Source organism: Cherax quadricarinatus, chromosome 49, assembly GCF_038502225.1.
Source record: "Cherax quadricarinatus isolate ZL_2023a chromosome 49, ASM3850222v1, whole genome shotgun sequence".
Classification (NCBI taxonomy): domain Eukaryota; kingdom Metazoa; phylum Arthropoda; class Malacostraca; order Decapoda; family Parastacidae; genus Cherax; species Cherax quadricarinatus.
In genome coordinates, this window is record NC_091340.1 from 25,727,592 (window position 1) to 25,754,795 (window position 27,204).

The window sequence follows — 27,204 nt, forward strand, 5'->3', positions numbered from 1 at the left end:
TACCAGCACACTATACCATGTGTACAAGTACATTGTACTATGTGTATCAGTACACTGTACCATGTGTACCAGTACTGTGTACCATGTGTACCAGTACTGTGTACCAGTACACTGTACCATATGTACCAGTGCACTGTACCATGTGTACCATTACACTGTACCTTCTGTCACAGTACACTGTACCTTCTGTAGCAGACACTGTACTGTGTACCAGTATACTGTACCATATGTACCAGTACACTGTACTGTTACACTACCATGTATACCAGTATACCATGTGTACTAGTACACTGTACTGTGTGTAGCAGTACACTGTACCAGTACACTACCATGTGTACTAGCACACTGTACCATGTGTACTGTACTGTGTGTACCAGTATACTGTACTTTGCATACCAGTACACTGTACCATGTGTACCAGTACACTACCGTGTGTACCAGCACACTGTACCATGTGTACCAGTACACTGTGCCATGTGTACCAGTACACCATGTACCAGTACACTGTACCATGTGTACCAGTACACACTGTACAATGTGTAGAAGTACACTACCATGTGTACAAGTACACAACCATGTGTACCAGTACACTGTGCCATGTGTACCAGTACACAACCATGTGTACCAGTACACTGTGCCATGTGTACCAGTACACCATGTACCAGTACACTGTACCATGTGTACCAGTACACACTGTACAATGTGTACAAGTACACAACCATGTGTACCAGTACTCTACCATGTGTATTGGTGCACTGTACCATGTATACCAGTACACTGTACCATACCAGTACACTGTGTGTACCAGTTCACTACTGTGTATACCAGTATACTACCACCATGTGTACTAGTGCACTGTACCGTGTGTACCGGTACAACATGCACAAACAAGGATACAAAGATAAACACAACAAACAAACAAATCCCTTTATTGATTTGCATCTTAAGTAACTAATAAGACTGGAATGAAGTCGTTGCTTAACCCTTAAACTGTCCAAACAGATCTATGTTCACATGCGTAGTGCTCCAAAAGTAGATCTACATTTTTTTTTTTTTTTTTTTTTTTTTTTTTTTTTTTTTAAATATTTTCAAATATAACAGCTGTATAGCCCTTGTGGCTTAGCGCTTCTTTTTGATTATAATAATAATAATAATAATTCAAATATAACAAAAAAAAAAATGGATCAAAGTTTTTTTTTACACATTTTCAAATGTAAAAAAACAAAAAGAAGATTACTTTTTTTACATACTTTAAAATGTTGAAAAAACGTAGATCTACGTTTCGACAGTTTAAGGGTTAAACAAGACTTTTTCAGTCTTTCCTGCCTAACATCTTGACAAGTCTTAAGACAACCTACACTGCAAGAGGGACTTCACAACACTGTATGTGTAATGTACTGCAGCAACAATCTGCAGTGTAGTGTATACACAGTTATATAGTGCAATATGACACATCTGAGTGTGTCGTGATGCATGACAGTATGACACAACAGTATCATGACATGTTGGTATGACACATGACAGTATCATGATACAGTATGACTCACGAAACTGTAACAGCACACTAAGAAACCATGGTCCTGGAGCTTCACCACTCACTTGCCATAAGTTCTAACACCACCTGTACTGTGGGTCAATAGCAGTATACTTATATTGTAGTAGTCATAGAACAGTTATAGTTTCAGTAGTATAGTATATAGTAGTGGAGTTATGGTATAGTTGTAGTAGTATATAGTCATAGTACAGTTATAGTATAGTTATAGCATAGTTAATTGTATAGTTGTACTAGTACAGTTACAGTGGTATAGTTGTAGTATAGTTATAGTAGTATAACTGCAGTAGTGTAGTTACAGTAGGAGAAGTCACTCAGTACTCATAGCAATGAACAATTTAAGGACAATAAAAGCACAGGATAACACTCAACACAAATTATATCACACCAAGGTAAAGTAGCCAGCAGCAGTAGTAATTAAAAACCTCCATTACATTGTTAATGTCAAAAGACTATACTAAATGTTCCCCTAAGTCCCTACAGGCACCTCAGTAATTATAAGGTTCCTCGAGGTGCAGGTGTCTATGGCTGAGATGTATGCCTTATCCTCCACTGACAGATTCATCTCAGTGATGATTTCTGTGGGAGGAGGAGGAGGGCCCAACACCCATCTTCTGCTGAGCCCTGTACAACTTGTTGCTAGTCTGCAGGGCCCACCGGGCCCCCCACCTTGCAAGTACATATCTATGGATATAGCTCATGAAGTCACTGTAGTGGAAAGTCTAGTGTGGAATAGGCTTGCTAAAGCAGCCTTTGTCTATCTGTCTGATCATTACCTAGGATATCAATATGGTCCAGGAGACCAAAAGAACTCCACATTTTTGTGTTGTGCATGGAGCCACTGTATAGTCCTTGTGGCTTAGCGCTTCTTTTTGATTATAATAATAATGTGCATGGAGCTGTGCTAACCACTCCTGGATCTGTTGGGCCTGAGAGTGGCCAGAAGTACTCTGGGTCAGGGTACACACAGCAAAATGAGAATCTGAATACACAGTGAGCCAAGACTGCCTGATACCAGAAGAGCAGCAAGGAATGCACCAAGCTCCTCAGTGAATACAGAGGATTGGATAACCAAGCACAACAAGAGTCCTCACCCTCAATCACAACAAAGCCAATATAGCAACATTCCCTCTGTTCATTAATGACATGTCTGGCCCTCTTCTATTTAACACTTTACCTACATATACCATCCATCATCATAACCAGGAATGATTGGTCAGGGTTAAGGCTGTCCCAATAATTGAAGCAGACCTAATTAAACCCATAAAACAGACAGTGTGTGGTTGGGGGTCTACCCTTCTCCAAGAAAGTCGTTATAAGCCGAATATTTGCACCAATCTCAGGCTTTTGATTATAATAAAAAAAATTGCTAAACCTACAAGAGTCAGGCTTATTTTGAGTCACTTCTGGTCTAAAACTTGTGAATATCACTAATACTTCACTAGTACATTTTCTGGTCTATCAAACAACCAAGAAATAGCCAGTAAATCCATGAAAACTTCCCTAAAACATGTCTGTCACTATTTTAAACCAAACAAGGTCATGATGTTTTTATAGTGTGCACACTACATACAGCAATTTTCTCATATCTTAAGGCAACATTTCCCATTCACAACGAATCAAGAGCGCCTGTCAAAATTCTGAGATGCCTTAGTCTACTGGGCCATCAATATTTCAAACATTAGGTGGCCAGTACCACTGGACATGTCACTCCTGATGCCAGCACATGGCCATGGAAGCTACTGGAGGAGAATGAAATTAGTCCTGTAGCTTCCATGGTCACATACGTACCGTTATCAGGAGCAACGTCCAGTGGTACTTGGCACCTGATGTTTGAAGCACTGATAATCCAGTGGTCTCAGGCATCTCAGAATTTTGGTAGGCTTCTCATGAGGTGTGCTAAAGGATTGGGACTTCGATTCCTGGCCAGTCATAGTATTGTTAATTGCTTAAACCCACTCATTCGTGGTTGCATTAATGTATGTGTGCAACTCTGGGCCAGACAAGCCTAGGACAGGGTCAGACAAGCCTGGGCCCACGGTCAGACAAACCTGGGCCCAGGGTTAGACAAGCCTAGCCCAGGGCCAGACAAGCCTGGCCCAGAGTCAAACCTACACAAAGACAGTTACACAAATTCAACCAATAATTTCAATGTGCATCTTCAAATGACTATCATTATGCAACCAGCTAACAACAATCGCAATGCTTGCTGCACTACCCGAGTCAACCTCTGACACTGCATGCTCCTGATGAAATGCTGCAATGTGAAAGGCCTCCAGCTTATACATTCACTACCATGTGGACTGTTCTGCATGTTCTATCAATAAATGATATATACAATACTGATAACTGTTTATAATAACAATCATATACACATTTCTGCTTGGAATGTGCAATCATTACTGATTCAAAATAAAATATACAAGATTATAGTGTGTTTCAGTTGCATGTACAGTGACATACACAGTACTGTAGTTGAGAAGCACTGTGCAGACATGAGAATGAATAACATAAAACAGCTATCCTTATGTGATGTGACTGTCACAATGATGTGACCTTTCACAATGTGACCCTACATAATGATGTGACCTTCCACAATGTGACCCTTCATAATGTGACCCATGACAATGGGACCATAATGATGTGACCCATCACAGAAACCATAACGATGTGATCCATCACAATGAGACCCTTCATAATGTGACCCCTTTCACAATGTGACCCATACAATAATATGAGGATTTCCATCAAATGTAAGTTGTATTGCAGGTGTTTCAATTTACAGACGAGTTGTGTTGCAGGTGTTTCAACTTAAAAACAAGTTGTATTGACTGTGTTTCAACTTACAAACAAGTTGTGTTGCAGGTGTTCAAACTTGCAAACAAGTTGTGTTGTAGGTGTTTCAACTTACAAACAAGCTGTGTTGCAGGTGGGCTAGTTGTTAATTGTTTGAGCCTCAGCATTGTGGGTTGTGAATTGTTCCAGCCACAGTATTGTGGATTGGTTGTGAACTGTTGCAAGCATGCTACTGTGGGTCATTAAGGCTAGTTGGTTGGTTAATTAGGTTTTCAAGTTTATCTACTACACGAGGGTCATTAAGGCTGCATGTCACCCGTACATCACCAATCTACTTTAATACCTAAAACAGTAATTAATGTAAACTACCAGTGTATATGCAATTAGCACTGTATACCTCCCAGTATAAACACAGTGATATACATCTCTCAAGTATATAATGTTATTGTTCCCACACTTATGTCACTATTCCCATGCTCATGACCTGGAGGGGGCATGACCTCCTTAACTGCCTCAATGTATTCATTTGTTACCTGTATTGTTTCAGGCTTATTACCTCTGCATTTACTGGGTGCACGTAAGTGGTATTTGTTGTGTAGTGCTCACCTACACTGGGAGTAAGAGTTAACTGTCATACCTCATACCTTGTGAAGTGTGGCTGTGGCACTGCTGTGCTTGGCTGTTTCTTTCTTTCACTTCTGAGTGCTCAGGTATGGTTTTTCTATGTCCTCTCGTGGGTCAACCTCACTATCATCAGTTTTAGGATGTTCTTGACTGTATTTACAGTGCTACAGCGGGTTTTTCTGTTGCTTATCTGTGTACTATTACAGTCAAGACTCATGGCAATTAGAGTGTTGCAAGATGTTCCTGTTGATTATCTGTTTACTATTACAGTCAAGACTCATGGGAATTAGTGCTGTAGGTTGTTCGTGTACTATAACAGTCGAGAATCATGGGAATTACGCTGCCTAGCCTTGTAACTGGAACTTGGCTGTGGTACTGAGACCTCATATGATGACTGTAGTGTTTGACAGTCACTACTGCTGTTCCATGTTTGTTCTGGTTGGTCAAGGTGTCGACTACTGTTTCCATCTTGGACAGGATATTTAGCAAGTCATGGATATTCAGATGATGTGCAACTTATTTCTACAGCCAGCTCTCTTATAAAGCTTCACAGCACAGTGAAATTTCTTGCTAATGCAATTGAAAAAGTTCATCCAAAACTGAACAGCATATGGAAAGGCCTCCACAGTGCTTGCTATTCAATTATCAAAATTTTTTTTAATTGCACTCACAAAAAATTCCATCATATATAAAAGATTTAAAAAAAGTGACTGCTTATTTTAAACACATCTACCATACATGTCAGAGTAGATAAAGTCATGTCACTAACTATAACATGTAAACACACTTAACTGATCTATTACTTGAGTATTAAGATCACTGTAAATTGTATTAAGATCATTACCGAGTTATTTCTACACGTTAAGGTACTCGTCTTCCTCTTAAGACGTTTATTTGTACAAATTAGAAGGTTTCACCTGCCTGGACATTTTATTGTCTGTGACAAAGAAATATTCAGGCTGACATATTTAGAGGCAAAATTTTAGGTAGAAGTTATATATTAATGTTTACAGTATGACTTGCATACAGGTCAGCAAGGTTGCAACCTGCATGCAGGTCTGCCATGTTGTGACCTGTGTGGAGGCCTGCCATGTTGCAACCTGTGTGCAGGTCTGCCATGTTGCAACCTGCATGCAGGTCTGCCATGTTGTGACCTGTGTGCAGGCCTGCCACGTTGCAACCTGTGTGCAGGTCTGCCACATTGCAACCTGCGTGCAGGTCTGCCACATTGCGACCTGTGTGCAGGTTTACACTGAGGTGGCAGGTGGGATCCCTTGTAATGACACAGGTTATATAGATTTGTATACTGAGTTATACCCCCTCTCAGTTTATGTATACTGAGATGTAAATATTCATACACCTCTCAGTATATACACTGATATGCACCTCTTGGTGTATATACTCAAGATACCCACCTCTCTCAGTGTGTATACACTGGGATACACTTCTCAAATGTATATACATAACAATAAACCCTTTTTGGTTTAGAAGCACCAACATATACACATTTCAGTGTATATACACAAATATACACCTCTTGGTGTGTATATACAGATACCCAACCTTTGAGCACATATACACTAAGATATGCAAACCTCTCAGCGTATATACAGATATACACTTCCTGGTATATATACAATCTTCACTAATAACCAGAACCATTAACAAAAATAATTATTTCTAATAATTTATAAAAAATACAACAGAAAAATACTTAACCAAATTTAATAAATATCAACAGGTTAATTACGAGTTAATTACCTTTATTACACGAGTTAATTACCGCAATTACAATAGTTACATTAGTCTAAATATATCACCTGTAGGTACAACTTTGTGACTAGGTCGTTGAAAGTAATTACACAATTTACTTCCTAGGAGGTACTGGAGGAAGGTTACGAGCAGGAACTGGGGGAATGGATCTGGAAGGTACTGGAGGTGGGCCAGTTCTACTCGGTACTGGAGGCAGTGAACGGGTGGGGATGTTCGGTGGAAGGTCTTTTGGTGGAAGTGGGCCGTTGGTTGGTAGAGGTGGTGGTGGTCCGGTGGGTGGTAAAGAGGGTGGTGGACCAAGTGGTGGACCACTGAACTGTTCTCTGGTAGGTAGGGTAGTGGTGGATGGGATGTTCGATGGTAGTGGAGGTTGAACAACAGGTGGTGAAGGGTGAGGCTTTTCATTGGTTGAGTCAGACCATTCCGGTGGACAGTTGTCTGGTAGAGGAGGGGGTGCGCCAAATGGTGACACAAAAGGCTTCTCGTTGCTTACAGCTGGGACACTGGCTGGCACAGATGGGGGTACACCAAACAAGGAACTGGAGAAAGCAGGAGCTTCAGCTGAGGGTGGCGTCTCAGTGGGGCTCTCCTGAGAGGGCATACGAGGTGGTACGACCGGCCATGAGGGCTGTGTCGAGGACTGTGTTGAGGACTGTGTCGAGGACTGTGTTGGCTTCTCAGGTATGCTTGTGACTTGATCAATGATAGTGTTAGTTTGTGACGCTGGAGTGCTGGTTACCCGAGTTAACAACTGTGCTGGTCGAACTGGCTTAGTGATAACCTTTACCTGGAAAAAGAAGCAATAACTTTGAGAAAAGTAACAATAATCACTTCAAAGAAACAGTGATAATAATAATAATATAATCAAACTAACTGCTAAACCCAAAAGGGCCATAATGCGCTTCAGGGTGGGCTATGCTAAAGAAGGAATATGCAAATGTCAGAGGCTAGCATGGGGTATGTGTGTGCAAGAGGCAGGTTTAGTAAGGGTAATGGAGAGTGCTACAGGTAAAATGTAATCGAAGTTGGAGTAATAAGTTTCTGTTAAAAAGTCAAGAGGAAATTAGCATCAAAGGTTAGACTTTCAGTGAGGTCAGGTAGAGTCAGTGCGTAAGGGCAGTGGAGATACTGGAAGTGAATTCTACTGCCCACTGATAGATGGTGAACCAACTACACAATTTGGCAATCCTCTCAGTGGCACTGAGTGCTTTCCCATAAGACACTCATGAGTGAAATGTGCGTCCCATACATAGGTGAGTGAAGTCTCCCAAACACAACAGCAATGGTAAAAAGGTGACCAGAAACCCAAACACAGACTGCTACAATGCAATTTATTGACATCAGCTCAGACCACTATCATTGTCCATGGCTGCAAAGTTGTTCAGAGATTACTTCAAAATAGTGTGAGAGAGGAACACCCTTGTATGAAATTAGGTAATGTATTGCTGACCAAGCAGTGGAGTCTGCCTGGTCCTTACCCAGAACATCAGCATGTCCAGGGACCCAGTAGATAATGGCATCTTGGTACTTACTAGAAATGCAATAAAACCAGAAACTGTATATGTAGGAGGATGGGATGAGGGGAACCAAATTTCTGGATAGCCTGCAACGCTCTATAGGAATCTGGAACTGTTACACATGACGAGGTAGGTATTAATGCTATATGTTTGATAAACATGAAACTGCCTACAACTCAGCTTTGAAAATATTGGCAATCCACTTAAACCAGTGAACCCCAGCCATCCACTTCATCTGAGGCCCAGTAATGCCACACCACGCCTCTCCACTGACATCAAACCACTTAAACAACCTAATTGACAATTTAAGTTTATTCCATTGCATGACTATTAAGTTATGCTATGTTGAATCATCCTTTATCATAATGTAATAACATTCTTTTATATACCTATAACATTTACCTTTTAAAATCATGGAACAATAATTTATTATTTTAAATGAATTATGCATTTATAAGAAAAGTGGTTTAATATTTCTGGGGGTCGAATAGAACCTAACCCAATTTTTCCGACAGGTTAACTCCACATACTGCATTTTTCACAAACAACTTTTTCACAAATAGCTATTTTTTCACATATACATGTATATGAATAGTTTTAAAAATGCAGTATTAGAATGTGGAGCAGAAGTTTGTGGCTACAGGAGGGTGGGTGGAGGAGGAAAGAGGAGTGATTGGTGGAATGAAGTCAAGGGTGTGATAAAAGAGAAAAAGGTAGCTTAAAAGAGGTTTTTTACAAAGCAGAAGTGTTATAAGAAGAGCAGAGTATATGGAGAGTAAAAGAAAGGTGAAGAGAGTGGTGAGAGAGTGTAAAAGGAGAGCAGATGATAGAGTGGGAGAGGCACTGTCAAGAAATTTTGATGAAAATAAGAAAAAATTTTGGAGTGAGATAAACAAGAATGGAGCGAAACAGAATAACTTCAAGAGTGTATCAGTCTGTAGTGGAAGGAAGGCGGGGTAGGGGTCGGCCTAGGAAAGGTTGGAGGGAGGGGGTAAAGGAGGTTTTGTGTGCGAGGGGCTTGGACTTCCAGCGGGCATGCGTGAGCATGTTTGATAGGAGTGAATGGAGACAAATGGTTTTTAATACTTGACGTGCTGTTGGAGTGTGAGCAAAGTAACATTTATGAAGGGGTTCAGGGAAACCGGCAGGCCGGACTTGAGTCCTGGAGATGGGAAGTACAGTGCCTGCACTCTGAAGGAGGGGTGTTAATGTTGCAGTTTAAAAACTTTAGTGTAAAGCACCCTTCTGGCAAGACAGTGATGGAGTGAATGATGGTGAAAGTTTTTCTTTTTCGGGCCACCCTGCCTTGGTGGGAATCGGCCAGTGTGCTAAAAAAAAAAAAAAAAAAAAAAAAAAAATAATAATAATAATTAAATGTTACAACAAAGATTATAGCAGAGCTGTATAGCCCTTGTGGCTTAGCACTTCTTTTTGATTATAATAATAAAAAATACAACAAAGATTGTAAAAAAAATATAATCAAGAAAAATAGTAAAATTTTAATTTCTCAACAAAATTCATTTAAAAATTCTAAGGAACAAAAATAATATAAAAAATCTTCTCTCAGTCAAAACTGTAAAAAAATTCTAATCAACAAAAATTTAAAAAAATTCTTACCAACTAAAATTGTAAAAAATTTAAAATCTCACAACAAAAATCATAAAAATTTTAACCTCAAAATTAAATTTTGAATAACTTTTACTTGCAAATTGGCAATTCTTTGTTATTTCAGGTAAATCAAATCATACACATACCTTGGGCCCCTGTGGCTGAGCCCGCTGTGGGGCAGGTGAGCTAGGGGCCGAGCTGGGTGGTGTGGGCCGGGGGGGCGGTGGGCGGGAGGGTGTGGGTCGGGGCGGCGCAGGCCTACAAGCCAGTAAGACAGCCCGTGGTGGCTGTTCAATTATTTCCGAGCACTCTGACACACCATCTTCGTCCCCGGACTGTGACTGATACAGTTCCTCCAGTGCTCCTGTAGTGACATACAATTATCCTGTGGATACTAACATCTGTAGACACTCTCAGCTCTCTTATAAAGTTCCTCTGTTTACAGTTATCTCATACAGACCTCCTCTATATACATATACAGTAGGGCCCCACTTTATGGCATTTCACCTTATGGCATTCCGCTAGTACGGCAATTTCAAATTATGATCAAAATTTGCTATACGGTAAGTCGTCTTTCAAATACGGCACGCTCCACCCAGTTTGTTTATGTTCTCCGTGAGTACATCTATTATGTCTGGATACTTTCCAAAATTTCAAGTGTTTTAAAGTTATTTCATATTTTATATATACAGTGTACTCCGATAATTCCGTATACTTGTGTACCTGTACCTAAATATACTTACACATTGTGCTGGCATGCAGGTACACATTAAAATCACTAAGAGTCTCTACTCAACACCATATAATAATCTCTTGGGCACATTAAATGTCGTATAATACATTAATAGACATTTTCATTAATCCAGCTATGGTAGAAGTGTCGGAAGAATTACGTTTTCTCTAGTCAAACACCAGTTACTTAACTGTAGAAAAATATTCCTTTTGTATGTCTTTATCTATAGCTATTCATGACCCTTGTGGGTTTAGCACTTCTTTTTTATTATGATTATAATAATTTGTAATATTAATAACTTTTAATAATAATAATTTATAATAATAATCACTGAGTAAGTAAGTTTATTCAGGTATACACAAATACAGTTACATAGCTTATCATACATAGCAGCACATGTGTAGGGAACCCAGGATAACCCAAAAAAGTCAGAGTGAGGCGCATTAAATATCGTACAAAACATTAATATAGACATTTTGCTTAATCCATCTATGATATTTTTTTCAAATTTATATAATAAACATGCTATGTAACATATAAGCATGATAAATATACCCACAGAAGAATAAGTTAACATGAATATGAGATTTTTTTCTAGTCGGCTTGCGGAGTGAACTAAAACCATACGTGTCTGGCTGGTTTGTTTACATAACTCACGCTGTCCTCTCTCATGTACTCATTCTCTCTCTCTCTCTCATTTATTTGTTTAATCTCGTTTACTCACCTCTTACCCTACATTAAGACTAGAAATATTTTACCCCTCCCTCCAACCTTTTTGAGGATGACCCCTACCCCACCTTCCTTCCCCTACAGATTTACATGCTCTCCATGTCATTCTACTTTGATCCATTCTCTCTAAATGACCAAACCACCTCAACAACCCTTCTTCAGCCCTCTAATACTTTTATTACCTCCACACCTTCTCCTAATTTCCACACTCCGAATTCTCTGCATAATATTTACACCACACATTGCCCTTAGACAGGACATCACTGCCTCCAACTGCCTTCTCATTGCAGCATTTACCACCCAAGCTTCACATCAATATAAGAGTGTTGGTACCACTATATTTTCATACATTCCCTTCTTTGCCTCCATAGATAATGTTTTTTGTCTCTACATATACATCAACGCACCACTCAACTTTTTTCCTTCATCAATTCTATGGATAACCTCATCCTTAATGCATCCATCCACTGACACGTCAACTCCCAAATATCTGAAAACATTCACTTCTTCCATACTACTCCTCTCCAATTTGATATCCAGTTTTTCTTCATCTAAATCATTTGATACCCTCATCATCTTACTCTTTTCTATGTTCACTTTCAACTTTCTACCTTTACACACACTCCCAAACTTGTCCACTAACCTTTGCAACTTTTCTTTACAATCTCCCATAAGCACAGTATCATCAACAGAAAATAACTGTGTCAATTCCCATTCTGTGTTTGATTCCCCATAATTTAATCCCATCCCTCTCCCGAACACCCTAGCATTTACTTCTTTTACAACCCCATCTATAAATATATTAAACAACCATGGTGACATTACACATCCTTGTCTAAGACCTACTTTTACCGGGAAGTAGTCTCCCTCTCTTCTACACACCCTAACCTGAGCCTCACTATCCTCATAAAAACTCTTTACAGCATTTAGTAACTTACTACCTATTCCATATACATGTACTTGCAACATCTGCCACATTGCTCCCCTATCCACTCTTATCATATGCCTTTTCTAAATCCATAAATGCAATGTAAACTTCCCTACCTTTATCCAAATACTGTTCACATATATGCTTCAATGTAAACACTTCATCTACACATCCCCTACCCACTCTGAAACCTCCTTGCTCATCCACAATCCTACATTCTGTCTTGCCTCTTAATTCTTTCAATAACAAATTATAAATTATAAATTATAAATTATAAACAACCCTACCATACACTTTTCCTGGTATACTCAGTAAACTTATTCCTCTATAATTTTTACAATCTCTTTTGTCCCCCTTCCCTTTATATAAAGGAATTATACATGGTCTCTGCCAATCCCTAGGTACCTTCCCCTCTTTCATACATTTATTAAAGAAAAATACCAACCACTCCAACACTATATCCCCCCTGCTTTTAACATTTCTGTCATGATCCCGTCAGTTCCAGCTGCTTTACCCTCTTTCATTCTACGTAATGCCTTGCGCACCTCCCCCACTCTCACATCATGCTCTTCTTCACTCCTAAAAGATGGTGTACCTCCCTGGCCAGTGCATGAAATTACTGCCTCCCTTTCTTTGTTGACATTTAAAAGTTCCTCAAAATATTCCCACCATCTACCCAATACCTCCATCTCCCCATCTAACTCCCCTACTTTGTTTTTAACTGACAAATCCATTCATTCCCTAGGCTTTCTTAACTTGTTTATCTCACTCCAAAATTTTTTCTTATTTTCATCAAAACTTCTTGACAGTGCCTCTCCCACTATCACCTGCTCTCCTTTTGCACTCTCTCACCACTCTCTTCACCTTTCTTTTACTCTCCATATAGTACTCTGTTCTTCTTATAACACTTCTGCTTTGCAAAAACCTCTCATAAACTACCTTTTTCTCTTTTATCACACACTTTACTTCATCATTCCACCAATCACTCCTCTTTCCTCCTGACCCCACCCTCCTATAACCACAAACTTCTGCCCCACATTCTAATACTGCATTTTTAAAACTATTCCAACCCTCTTCAAACCCCCTCCCCCACTACTCATACTTGCACTAGCCCACCTTTCTGCTAATGGTTGCTTATGTCTCGCCCAAACTTCTTCCTTCCTTAGTTTATACACTTTCACCTCTCTCTCTTACTTGTTGTTGCCACCTTCCTCTTGTCCCATCTACCTTTTACTCTAACTGTAGCTACAATTAAATAATGATCTGATATATCAGTTGCCCCCTCTATAAACATGTACATCCTGAAGCCTACCCATCAACCTTTTATCCACCACTATATAATCTAACAAACTACTTTCGTTACGTGCTATATCATACCTTGTATATTTATCCTCTTTTTCATAAAATATGTATTACTTATTACCAAACCTCTTTCTACACATAGCTCAATTAAAGGCTCCCCATTTTCATTTACCCCTGGCACCCCAAATTTACCTACTACTCCCTCCACAACATTTTTACCGACTTTAGCATTGAAATCCCCAACCACAAGTACTCTCACACTTAGTTCAAAACTTCCCACACACTCACTCAACAATTCCCAAAACCTCTCTCCTCTACACTTCTCTCTTCTCCAGGTGCATATACACTTACTATAACCCACTTTTCACATCCAACCTTTATTTTACTCCACATAATCCTTGAATTAATACATTTATACTCCCTCTTTTCCTGCCATAGCTTATCCTTCATAGCATCCACAATCATCTCTTTTTTTATCATTCGCACAACATCCACGCACATTCAGACTTCCCACTTTGACAATTTTCTTCTTTTTTAGTAATTTGTACAGGAAAAGGAGTTACTAGCCCACTGTTCCTGGCATTTTAGTTGACTTTTACAACACGCATGGCTTATGGAGGAAAGATTCTTATTCCACTTCCCCATGGATATAAAAGGAAAAGTAATAAGACCAAGAACTATTAAGATAAAATCAAAGAAAACTTAGATGAGTGTGTAAAAATAAACATGTACATGATGTGTAGTGTGACCTAAGTGTAAGTAGAAGTAGCAAGACGTACCTGTAATCTTGCATATTTATGAGACAGACAAAAGACACCAGCAATCCTACCATCATGTAAAACAATTACAGGCTCTCGTTTTACACTCACTTGGCAGGACGGTAGTACCTCCCTGGGTGGTTGCTGTCTACCAACCTACTATATATATATATATATATATATATAATATATATATATAATATATATATCTATATATATATATATATATATATATATATATATATATATATATATATATATATATATATATATATATATCTATGTAGCCAGTTCTCTTATAAGGTTCCTCTATACACAGAGGCATTTTGTAAGAGCTGAGTGTATATAGAGGAGCTTTATAAGAGCTGACTGTATACAGAGGAGCTTTATAAGAGCTGACTGTATACAGAGGAGCTTTATAAGAGCTGACTGTATACAGAAGAGCTTTATAAGAGCTGACTGTATACAGAGGAGCTTTATAAGAGCTGACTGTATACAGAGGAGCTTTATAAGAGCTGACTATACAGAAGAGCTTTATAAGAGCTGTCTGTATACAGAGGAGCTTTATAAGAGCTGACTGTATACAGAGGAGCTTTATAAGAGCTGACTGTATACAGAAGAGCTTTATAAGAGCTGACTGTATACAGAGGAGCTTTATAAGAGCTGACTGAATACAGAAGAGCTTTATAAGAGCTGACTGTATACAGAAGAGCTTTATAAGAGCTGTCTGTATACAGAGGAGCTTTATAAGAGCTGTCTGTATACAGGGGAGCTTTATAAGAGCTGTCTGTATACAGAGGAGCTTTATAAGAGCTGACTGTATACAGAAGAGCTTTATAAGAGCTGTCTGTATACAAAGGAGCTTCATAAGAGCTGACTGTATACAGAAGAGCTTTATAAGAGCTGATTGTATACAGAAGAGCTTTATAAGAGCTGACTGTATACAGAGGAGCTTTATAAGAGCTGACTGTATACAGAAGAGCTTTGTAAGAGCTGACTGTATACAGAGGAGCTTTATAAGAGCTGACTGTATACAGAGGAGCTTTATAAGAGCTGTCTGTATACAGAAGAGCTTTATAAGAGCTGACTGTATACAGAAGAGTTTATAAGAGCTGTCTGTATACAGAAGAGCTTTATAAGAGCTGACTGTATACAGAGGAGCTTTAGAAGAGCTGACTGTATACAGAAGAGCTTTATAAGAGCTGAGTGTATACAGAAGAGCTTTATAAGAGCTGACTATACAGAGGAGCTTTATAAGAGCTGACTATACAGAAGAGCTTTATAAGAGCTGACTGTATACAGAGGAGCTTTATAAGAGCTGACTGTATACAGAGGAGCTTTATAAGAGCTGACTGTATACAGAAGAGCTTTATAAGAGCTGACTGTATACGGAGGAGCTTTATAAGAGCTGACTGTATAGAGAGGAGCTTTATAAGAGCTGTCTGTATACAGAAGAGCTTTATATGAGCTGTCTGTATACAGAAGAGCTTTATATGAGCTGTCTGTATACAGAAGAGCTTTGTAAGAGCTGACTGTATACAGAAGAGCTTTATAAGAGCTGACTGTATACTGAGGAGCTTTATAAGAGCTGACTGTATACAGAAGAGCTTTATAAAAGCTGTTTGTATACAGAGGAGCTTTATAAGAGCTGACTGTATACAGAAGAGCTTTATAAGAGCTGACTGTATACAGAGGAGCTTTATAAGAGCTGTCTGTATACAGAAGAGCTTTATAAGAGCTGACTGTATACAGAGGAGGTTTATAAGAGCTGACTGTATACAGAAGAGCTTTATAAGAGCTGACTGTATACAGAAGAGCTTTATAAGAGCTGACTGTATACAGAGGAGCTTTATAAGAGCTGTCTGTATACAGAAGAACTTTATAAGAGCTGACTGTATACAGAGGAGCTTTATAAGAGCTGACTGTATACAGAAGAGCTTTATAAGAGCTGTCTGTATACAGAGGAGCTTTATAAGAGCTGACTGTATACAGAGGAGCTTTATAAGAGCTGACTGTATACAGAGGAGCTTTATAAGAGCTGACTGTATACAGAGCTGACTGTATACAGAAGAGCTTTATAAGAGCTGACTGTATACAGAGGAGCTTTATAAGAGCTGTCTGTATACAGAAGAGCTTTATAAGATCTGACTGTATACAGAGGAGCTTTATAAGAGCTGACTGTATACAGAGGAGCTTTATAAGAGCTGACTGTATACAGAAGAGCTTTATAAGAGCTGACTGTATACAGAAGAGCTTTATAAGAGCTGACTGTATACAGAGGAGCTTTATAAGAGCTGACTATACAGAAGAGCTTTATAAGAGCTGACTGTATACAGAAGAGCTTTATAAGAGCTGTCTGTATACAGAGGAGCTTTATAAGAGCTGACTGTATACAGAGGAGCTTTATAAGAGCTGACTATACAGAAGAGCTTTATAAGAGCTGACTGTATACAGAAGAGCTTTATAAGAGCTGTCTGTATACAAAGGAGCTTTATAAGAGCTGACTGTATACAGAAGGGCTTTATAAGAGCTGACTGTATACAGAAGAGCTTGATAAGAGCTGACTTTATACAGAAGAGCTTTATAAGAGCTGACTGTATACAGAAGAGCTTTATAAGAGCTGACTGTATACAGAAGAGCTTTATAAGAGCTGACTTTATACAGAAGAGCTTTATAAGAGCTGACTGTATACAGAACAGCTTTATAAGTGCTGACTGTATACAGAAGAGCTTTATAAGAGCTGAGTGTATACAGAGGAGCTTTATAAGAGCTGACTGTATACAGAAGAGCTTTATAAGAGCTGAATGTATACAGAATAGCTTTATAAGAGCTGACTGTATACAGAAGAGCTTTATAAGAGCTGACTGTATACGGAGGGGCTTTATAAGAGCTGACTGTATAGAGAGGAGCTTTATAAGAGCTGTCTGTATACAGAAGAGCTTTATAAGAGCTGTATACAGAAGAGCTTTATAAGAGCTGTCTGTATACAGAGGAGGTTTATAAGAGCTGACTGTATACAGAAGAGCTTTATAAGAGCTGACTGTATACAGAAGAGCTTCATAAGAGCTGTCTGTATACAGAAGAGCTTCATAAGAGCTGACTGTATAAAGAAGAGCTTTATAAGATCTGACTGTATACAGAAGAGCTTTATAAGAGCTGACTGTATACAGAAGAGCTTTATAAGAGCTGACTGTATACAGAAGAGCTTTATAAGAGCTGACTGTATACAGAAGAGCTTTATAAGAGCAGACTGTATACAGAAGAGCTTTATAAGAGCTGACTGTAAACAGAAGAGCTTTATAAGAGCTGACTGTATACAGAAGAGCTTTATAAGAGCTGACTGTATACAGAAGAGCTTTATAAGAGCTGACTGTATACAGAAGAGCTTTATAAGAGCTGACTGTATACAGAAGAGCTTTATAAGAGCTGACTGTATACAGAAGAGCTTTATAAGAGCTGACTGTATACAGAAGAGCTTTATAAGAGCTGACTGTATACAGAAGAGCTTTATAAGAGCTGACTGTATACAGAAGAGCTTTATAAGAGCTGACTGTATACAGTAGAGCTTTATAAGAGCTGACTGTATACAGAAGAGCTTTATAAGAGCTGACTTTATACAGAAGAGCTTTATAAGAGCTGACTGTATACAGAGGAGCTTTATAAGAGCTGACTGTATACAGAAGAGCTTTATAAGAGCTGACTATATACAGAGGAGCTTTATAAGAGCTGACTGTATACAGAAGAGCTTTATAAGAGCTGACTGTATACAGAGGAGCTTTATAAGAGCTGACTGTATACAGAAGAGCTTTATAAGAGCTGACTGTATACAGAGGAGCTTTATAAGAGCTGACTGTATACAGAAGAGCTTTATAAGAGCTGACTGTATACAGAGGAGCTTTGTAAGAGCTGTCTGTATACAGAGGAGCTTTATAAGAGCTGTCTGTATACAGAGGAGCTTTATAAGAGCTGTCTGTATACAGAGGAGCTTTATAAGAGCTGACTTTATACAGAAGTGCTTTGTAAGAGCTGACTGTATACAGAGGAGCTTTGTAAGAGCTGTCTGTATACATAAGAGCTGACTGTATACAGAAGAGGTTTGTAAGAGCTGACTGTATACAGAAGAGCTTTATAAGAGCTGACTGTATACAGAAGAGCTTTATAAGAGCTGTCTGTATAGAGGAGCTTTATAAGAGCTGACTGTATACAGAGGAGCTTTATAAGAGCTGACTTTATACACAAGAGCTTTATAAGAGCTGACTGTATACAGAAGAGCTTTATAAGAGCTGACTTTATACAGAAGCTTTATAAGAGCTGACTGTATACAGAAGAGCTTCATAAGAGCTGTCTGTATACAGAAGAGCTTTATAAGAGCTGTCTGTATACAGAAGAGCTTTGTAAGAGCTGTCTGTATACAGAGGAGCTTTGTAAGAGCTGACTGTATAGAGAGGAGCTTTATAAGAGTTGACTGTATACAGAAGAGCTTTATAAGAGCTGTCTGTATACAGAAGAGCTTTATAAGAGCTGTGTACAGAGGAGCTTTATAAGAGCTGACTTTATACAGAAGAGCTTTATAAGAGCTGACTGTATACAGAAGAGCTTTATAAGAGCTGACTGTATACAGAAGAGCTTTATAAGAGCTGACTGTATACAGAGAAGCTTTGTAAGAGCTGACTGTATACAGAAGAGCTTTATAAGGGCTGACTGTATACAGAGGAGCTTTATAAGAGCTGTCTGTATACAGAAGAGCTTTATAAGAGCTAACTGTATACAGAAGAGCTTTATAAGAGCTGACTGTATACAGAAGAGCTTTATAAGAGCTGACTGTATACAGAGGAGCTTCGTAAGAGCTGACTGTATACAGAAGAGCTTTATAAGAGCTGACTTTATACAGAAGAGCTTTATAAGAGCTGACTGTATACAGAAGAGCTTTATAAGAGCTGACTGTATACAGAAGAGCTTTATAAGAGCTGACTGTATACAGAGGAGCTTTATAAGAGCTGTCTGTATAGAGAAGAGCTTTATAAGAGCTGAAGATACAGAAGAGCTTGATAAGAGCTGACTGTATACAGAGGAGCTTTATAAGAGCTGTCTGTATACAGAAGAGCTTTATAAGAGCTGACTGTATACAGAGGAGCTTTATAAGAGTTGACTGTATACAGAAGTGCTTTATAAGAGCTGACTGTATATAGAGGAGCTTTATAAGAGCTGACTTTATACAGAAGAGCTTTATAAGAGCTGACTGTATACAGAGGAGCTTTATAAGAGCTGACTGTATACAGAAGAGCTTTATAAGAGCTGACTGTATACAGAAGAGCTTTATAAGAGCTGAGTGTATACAGAAGCTTTATAAGAGCTGTCTGTATACAGAAGAGCTTTATAAGAGCTGACTGTATACAGAGGAGCTTTATAAGAGCTGACTGTATACAGAAGAGCTTTATAAGAGCTGACTGTATACAGAGGAGCTTTATAAGAGCTGACTGTATACAGAGGAGCTTTATAAGAGCTGACTGTATACAGAGGAGCTATATAAGAGCTGACTGTATACAGAGGAGCTTTATAAGAGCTGACTGTATACAGAAGAGCTTTATAAGAGCTGATTGTATACAGAACAGCTTTATAAGAGCTGACTGTATACAGAAGAGCTTTATAAGAGCTGACTGTATACAGAGGAGCTTTGTAAGAGCTGACTGTCGTCTTACATGTTCGTGTGTCAAGCCTAACCCATGTGCTGCACCTGTGAACGTAACACATGCTCTACAACTGTGAACCTAACACATGCTCTACAACTGTGAACCTAACACCTGCTTTACAACTGTGAACCTAACACCTGCTTTACAACTGTGAACCTGACACCTGTGCTACACCTGTGAACCTAACACAAGCTCTACAACTGTGAACCTAACACATGCTCTACAACTGTGAACCTAACACTTGTGCTACACCTGTGAACCTAACACAAGCTCTACAACTGTGAACCTAACACAAGCTCTACAACTGTGAACCTAACACAAGCTCTACAATTGTGAACCTAACACAAGCTCTACAACTGTGAACCTAACACTTGTGCTACACCTGTGAACCTAACACAAGCTCTACAACTGTGAACCTAACACATGCTCTACAACTGTGAACCTAACACTTGTGCTACACCTGTGAACCTAACACATGCTCTACAACTGTGAACCTAACACATGCTCTACAACTGTGAACCTAACACATGCTCTACAACTGTGAACCTAACACTTGTGCTACACCTGTGAACCTAACACATGCTCTACAACTGTGAACCTAACACTTGTGCTACACCTGTGAACCTAACACATGCTCTACAACTGTGAAGCTAACACTTGTGCTACACCTGTGAACCTAACACATGCTCTACAACTGTGAACCTAACACATGCTCTACAACTGTGAACCTAACACTTGTGCTACACCTGTGAACCTAGCACATGCTCTACAACTGTGAACCTAACACATGCTCTACAACTGTAAATGTAACACATGCTCTACAACTGTAAATGTAACACATGCTCTACAACTGTGAACCTAACACATGTTCTACAACTGTGAACCTAACACATGCTCTACAACTGTGAACCTAACACATGCTCTACAACTGTGAACCTAACACATGTTCTACAACTGTGAACCTAACACATGCTCTACAACTGTGAACCTAACATATGATCTACAACTGTGAACCTAACACCTGTGTTATACCTGTGACCCTAGCACTTGTGCTACCCATGTTACACTTGTGAACTAACACCTGTGCTACATCTCATTTCCAGTTCTATCTGAGCCACACAGATGTTAATTAACACTTACCTTCAATGCTCCTGAGTCTGACAGCAGCATCATCACTCTCAGTAATGTTGAGAGGTTCATCAGTGAGTGGCACTGTTGTGTCACCACACAGTGCCAACTCCTCCTCCAGTTGTTCCCTCCATGCCTCAGTCTTCAGTTTAACCTCCAGTTCGTGTCCTTTAATCTGATAAGAAAAAATATCCATTCACAAATTAAGTTGAAAGACAATAATATATTATCTGTTGTGAAGAATCACAAAGGTACAATACTGTGACTAGAACAGTGCACAAATAACAGGCACATAGGAGAGAGGAGCTTACGATGAAGTTTTGGTCCGAGTTTGTAAAGTCGGACCGAAATGTCATCGTAAGCTCCTCTCTGTGTGTGTGGGTTATTTGTGATTGTCTGTTGTCTATATGATAGCTGTGTGCAAGTCCAGTGTGGCCCATCAAATGCTACACACAAAACTAAGTTGAGTGTCTCATGATATAAATGGATGTCATCCCACTAAAAACAATGAATATAGCCCCACTCCATTAAGGTAGAAGCACAGGAATAACAAAGAATTATAGACTGACAGCTCTAATGTCCCACATTATAAAAATCTAGTTCTAAGAAGCAAGACTGCCAACCTCTTGGACCCCCAACAATTGCACAAAAAGTTCCCAGACTCTGTTTTGCACCCTTCTTGAGTGAAATATGGCAGTGGTGTAGATCACACTGGGCAGTACACTCCTTTATGAAGCAGACTGGAGAGTTTCAGGGTTGTTGGTCATTCTGTTGAAGTCAGATGAGCATATTTTGTCATGCTGTCAGTAACAAAATGTTTAAAGGAAAAAATAGCATGTGGAAAATCTTGTTTCATGCTTGGCAAAATGGCTAGTGACTCACAAAAATGCTTCAGCAAATATTAGCAATGAAGCAATGGGTGGGACACAGTGTTTTGAATGCTTTTCTTAATTTAGAGCAAGATGAAAGTTAGATGAAGATGATAAATGTTTTGGTTGTCCATCAACATCAAAAACAGAGGACAAACACTGAAAAAATGAGGAAAGTTATTCAGGAAGATCGTCAGTCTCCAGGACATTGCAAGTGTTGTATGAATTCCTCTTGGATCGTGCCAAAGTATTCTGACTGGAAATTTGAACAAGAGGCAAGCATCTGAGAAATCTGTGGCTTGACTGCTGCCACAAAACCAGAGTATAGTTTTCTGGCCAAAAACATGACAGTCATCCCTCAGCCTCCCTACTCCCCAGATTTAGCTCCCTGTGATTTCTTGCTCTTCTAAAAATAAAAATGGTACTGTAATGTCATGAAGGATATTCCAGCAGAATCACAGGCTGAGTAACACACTGTTAGGAAAGAAGAGTTCCGGAAATGTCTGGAGAAGTGTCAGAGTGGCTGAGATCAGTGTATACCTGACAAAGAGAGCACTTCCAGGGCAGGAAGTGCTCTCCTTGGTCAGGTATACACTTCAACTAGGTGATTATCTAAGCCTATTTTTTTTTTTTATAGCGGTCCAGAAACTTTTTGATAGTGCCTTCTATAATTGTTGAATATGTTAGTGATTGATAAAGTGTGAAGATGTTATTAAAAGAGAAAACTTTATGTTATGAAGATGAGAGCCACAAGTGGAGTCCAGAGTCAGTGTGTGTGTTGACTGAGACACAGACAGACACTCTCACTCACTCATTGACACTCTCTCAGTTTGTCTTACCAATAAGGGACTACATGCTGCAGCCTTGAGTGCAGTCTGGGAGTCACTGAAGGTGAACCAGATCTTGTTATCGACAAAGCGCACCAAGACAACACTACCCACGGTGCCCATGGCTTCCTGCACTGCCTCTAGCGTCTCGTCATCGAACACTGTGTCTGCCTCCACACCCACCGGCAAGTTGCGTACCTGCGACAGTACCAATGTTATTATACCTGTGGCAGTACCTATGTTATTATACCTGTGGCAGTACCAATGTTATTATACCTGTAGCAGTACCAACATTATTACACCTGCAGCAATATTATGCTGACACATGACTATCATGCTAATACATGACTATCATGATGACACATGACTACCATGCTAATACATGACTATCATGCTGACACATGACTATTATGCTAATACATGCCTGTATCATGCTGACACATGACTATCATGATAATACAAGATTATATCATGATGACACATGACTATGTTGACATGACTGTATACTGACAGATGACTGTATCATGTAACTGTATTTATGTGTATCTGTACTTGAATAAACTTTAATGCTGACACATGACTGCCCAGAATTATACCCAAGCCAGGAATATACCTGGCCCAAGTGTATGCCTAATACACGTGTAATATAACCTTGTTAGGCACAACACAGAGCTTCTAATATGCAATGTATTTCAAAATAATCCTAATGCTTAAAGACTACTTAAGATCAAGACAATATTATGACAAAATTATGAAGGATGAGGTTAATCACAGAATTGATGAGGGAAAAAAAGGTGAGTGGTGCATTGAGGTATATGTGGAGACAAAAAATGTTATCTATGGAGGCAAAGAAGGGAATGTATGAAAGTATAGTAGTACCAACACTCTTATATGGGTGTGAAGCTTGGGTTGTGAATGCAGCAGCGAGGAGGCGGTTGGAGGCAGTGGAGATGTCCTGTCTTAGGGCAATGTGTGGTGTAAATATTATGCAGAAAATTCGGAGTGTGGAAATTAGGAGACGGTGTGGAGTTAATAAAAGTATTAGTCAGAGGGCTGAAGAGGGATTGTTGAGGTGGTTTGGTCATTTAAGAACATAAGAAAGAAGGAACACTGCAACAGGTCTACTGACCCAAGCAGAGCAGGTCCATGTTTCCCCCCCAGATTAGATCAATGACCCACCCAGCCTGGTCATCTCCACTCAAGGATGGAGCACTGCACCAGACCCAGCAGCACAAGCTAGTCAGGTCAACTCACACCCACCCACACCCACTCATGTATTTATCTAACCTATTTTTAAAACTACACAACGTTTTAGCCTCAATAACTGTACTCGGGAGTTTGTTCCACTCATCCACAACTCTATTACCAAACCAGTGCTTTCCTATATCCTTCCTGAATCTGAATTTTTCCAACTTGAAACCATTGCTACGAGTCCTGTCATGGCTGGAAATTTTCAGCATGCTATTTACATCCCCTTTATTTATTCCTGTTTTTCATTTATACACCTCGATCATATCCCCCCTAATTCTATGCCTTTCGAGAGAGTGCAGATTCAGGGCCCTCAGTCTATCTTTATAAGGAAGATTTCTGATACATGGGATCATCTTTGTCATCCTCCTTTGTACGTTTTCCAGAGCATTTATATCCATTCTGTAATACGGTGACCAGAACTGAGCAGCATAGTCTAAATGAGGCCTAACCAAGGATATATAGAGTTGAAGAACAACCTGAGGACTTCTATTATTTATACTTCTAGATATTAAGCCAAGAATTCTGTTAGCTTTATTGCGAACACTAATGCACTGTTGTCTTGGTTTTAGGTTACTGCTAACCAGAACTCCTAAATCCTTTTCGCAATCAGTAGTATTAAGATCTACATTATTTAGTTTATATGTGGCATGGTTATTTAACTGTCCAACATTTAGAACTTTGCATTTGTCAATGTTAAACTGCATCTGCCACTTCTCCGACCATTGCGTCAGTCTATTCAAATCATCCTGAAGTGCTCTAATGTCCTCATTAGAATGAATTGGACGGCCTATTTTGGTGTCATCAGCAAATTTGCTTATGTCGCTATTTATTCCCTCATCTATGTCGTTTATGTAAATTGTGAAAAACAACGGGCCCAACACTGACCTCTGAGGAACACCGCTTGTGATGTGCCCCAATGCTGATTTCTCCCCATTTATGCAAACTCTCTGCTGTCTATTTGTCAGCCATGCCTCTACCCAGGAAAAAATTTCTCCTCCTATTCTGTGTGCCCTAAGTTTCCTCAATAGCCTCTGGTGTGGAACTCTATCGAAAGCCTTACTGAAGTCCATATACACAATATCATATTCATTACCATGATCTACCTCCTCAAACACCTTAGTGAAAAAAGTTAGTAAATTCGTAAGACAGGAACGCCCCTTTGTAAAACCGCGTTGAGATTCATTAATCAATCTGTGCCTGTCAAGATGGCTATGAATTGCTTCTGCAATTATTGATTCCATAAATTTTCTCTGGTGGCCTGGTGGTTAACGCTCTCGCTTCACACGGTGAGGGCCTGGGTTCGATTCCCAGCCAGAGTAGAAACATTGGACATGTTTCTTTCCACCTGTTGTCTATGTTCCCCATCAGTAAAATGGGTACCTGGGTGTTAGTCGACTGGTGTGGGTCGCATCCTGGGACACTGACCTAAGGAGGCCTGGTCACAGACCGGGCCGCGGGGGCGTTGACCCCCGGAACTCTCTCCAGGTAAACTATGGAGGTAAGGCTTATTGGTCTATAGTTCGAAGCCAAGGACCTGTCACCTGCCTTGTAAATAGGTATTACATTTGCCATTTTCCACTTATCAGGCACTATGCCAGTTTGTAGTGACATGTTAAAAAGATGAGCCAAAGGTATGCTAAGTTCCTCTTTACATTCCTTTAACACCCTTGCAAACTGTTCATCAGGACCTGGGGATTTGTTAGGTTTTAGTTTCTCTATTTGTCTGAGGACCATGTCACTAGCTACTGCAATCGTACATAGTTTATCATCATCCTGTTCTACATAATCTATTATTTCAGGAATATCGCTAGTATTTTCCTGGGTGAAAACTGAGAGAAAGTAGGTATTTAGAATTTCACACATATTCTTATCACTGTCAGTGATCTGACCAGAGTTACTCTTAAGTGGGCCAATCTTGTCCCTAATCTTACTTCTGTATACCTGAAAGAACCCTTTTGGGTTAGTTTTTGAATCCCTTGCGGCCTTAGCCTCATAATCCCTTTTTGCTTTTCTTATTCCTTTTTTTATTTCTCTCTTTAATTGAATATATTGATTTCTAAACTGCCCATCCTCTCTTTTGATATGCCTATATATGCCTCTCTTTTGACCAATGAGATGTTTTAATCTATTGTTCATCCATTTGGGATCATTTTTGTTAGATCTAATTTCCCTACTCAGAACAAAAGTTGTCTGGGCAGCTAGTACTATGCTCTGAAAAATGTCATATTGGCAACCAAGATCACCTACCTGACCCATAGTCAGGACATCCCAAATTAGCCCACGCAAGTAATTTTTCAGTCCAATGAAGTCGGCCAAGCGAAAATCTGGGACAGAGATTTGACTGCAGTTATCTGGGTAATTCCATGATATATTGAAACTAAGTGATTTGTGATCACTTTCCCCAAGCTCACCATTAACCTCAAGATTATTAACCCTTTTAGGGTCCAAGGCCCAAATCTGGAGTCACGCACCAGTGTCCAAGAATTTAAAAAAAAAAAAATTGTTATTTTTTCTTATGAAATTGTAGAGAATCTTTTTGTGAAGGTAATAAAACAAAAAGTACGAAATTTGGTGGAAAATTGATGAAATTATCCTCTCGCGAATTTTGATGTGTCAGCGATATTTACGAATCGGCGATTTTGCTGACTTTGACTCCCATTTTAGGCCAATTACATTATTCCAATCAACCAAATTCTTAGCTATTTCACTAGTATTACTTCTATTCTATCGATTGAGCACAAGAAATCGCCAAGTCAACTGTTTCAACTACAAAATAAAGTGATCGGAAATTGTTAATTTGGCCAATTTAACACAAAGTTCAAAATATTCCAATTTCAAAATAGGGTCCAGAATAAACAATGTAGGCATTCCTGGCACTAAACTAACATTTCCTCTGTTCATTAGTTATGTTTTGAGGCTTTACAAATAAATTCCATTTTGATTTTTTATTCACATAATGAATTTTTATTCACACCAAAAAATAGAAGATTTACTGTTATGCAATACTGTAATAATTGTATAAATATCATCACCATATTTGTGAATGTATATTAGACCCACCAGCTGACGTGTATTAGACGTGTGAGGTCGTTTGTTTACTCTTGAATATCGGCAAAAAT

The 27,204-nt window shown here is 39.2% G+C and overlaps 1 protein-coding gene across 4 annotated transcripts in view; it reads right to left on the minus strand.

The window, feature by feature from the left end:
* Positions 1–913: 913 nt before the first annotated feature.
* Synj (synaptojanin) overlaps positions 914–27,204 on the minus strand; it is a 184,761-nt gene continuing 158,470 nt past the window's right edge. For all 4 annotated transcript variants that reach the window (XM_070095294.1, XM_070095296.1, XM_070095295.1 and 1 more), the window contains 4 exons: positions 22,847–23,032; positions 21,151–21,313; positions 10,017–10,234; positions 914–7,532 (listed from right to left, as the gene is read on the minus strand). In XM_070095294.1, coding sequence (XP_069951395.1) covers positions 6,840–7,532; positions 10,017–10,234; positions 21,151–21,313; positions 22,847–23,032 — 1,260 coding nt within the window. In that variant the 3' untranslated portion in view covers positions 914–6,839. The remainder of the gene's footprint in view (positions 7,533–10,016; positions 10,235–21,150; positions 21,314–22,846; positions 23,033–27,204) is intronic.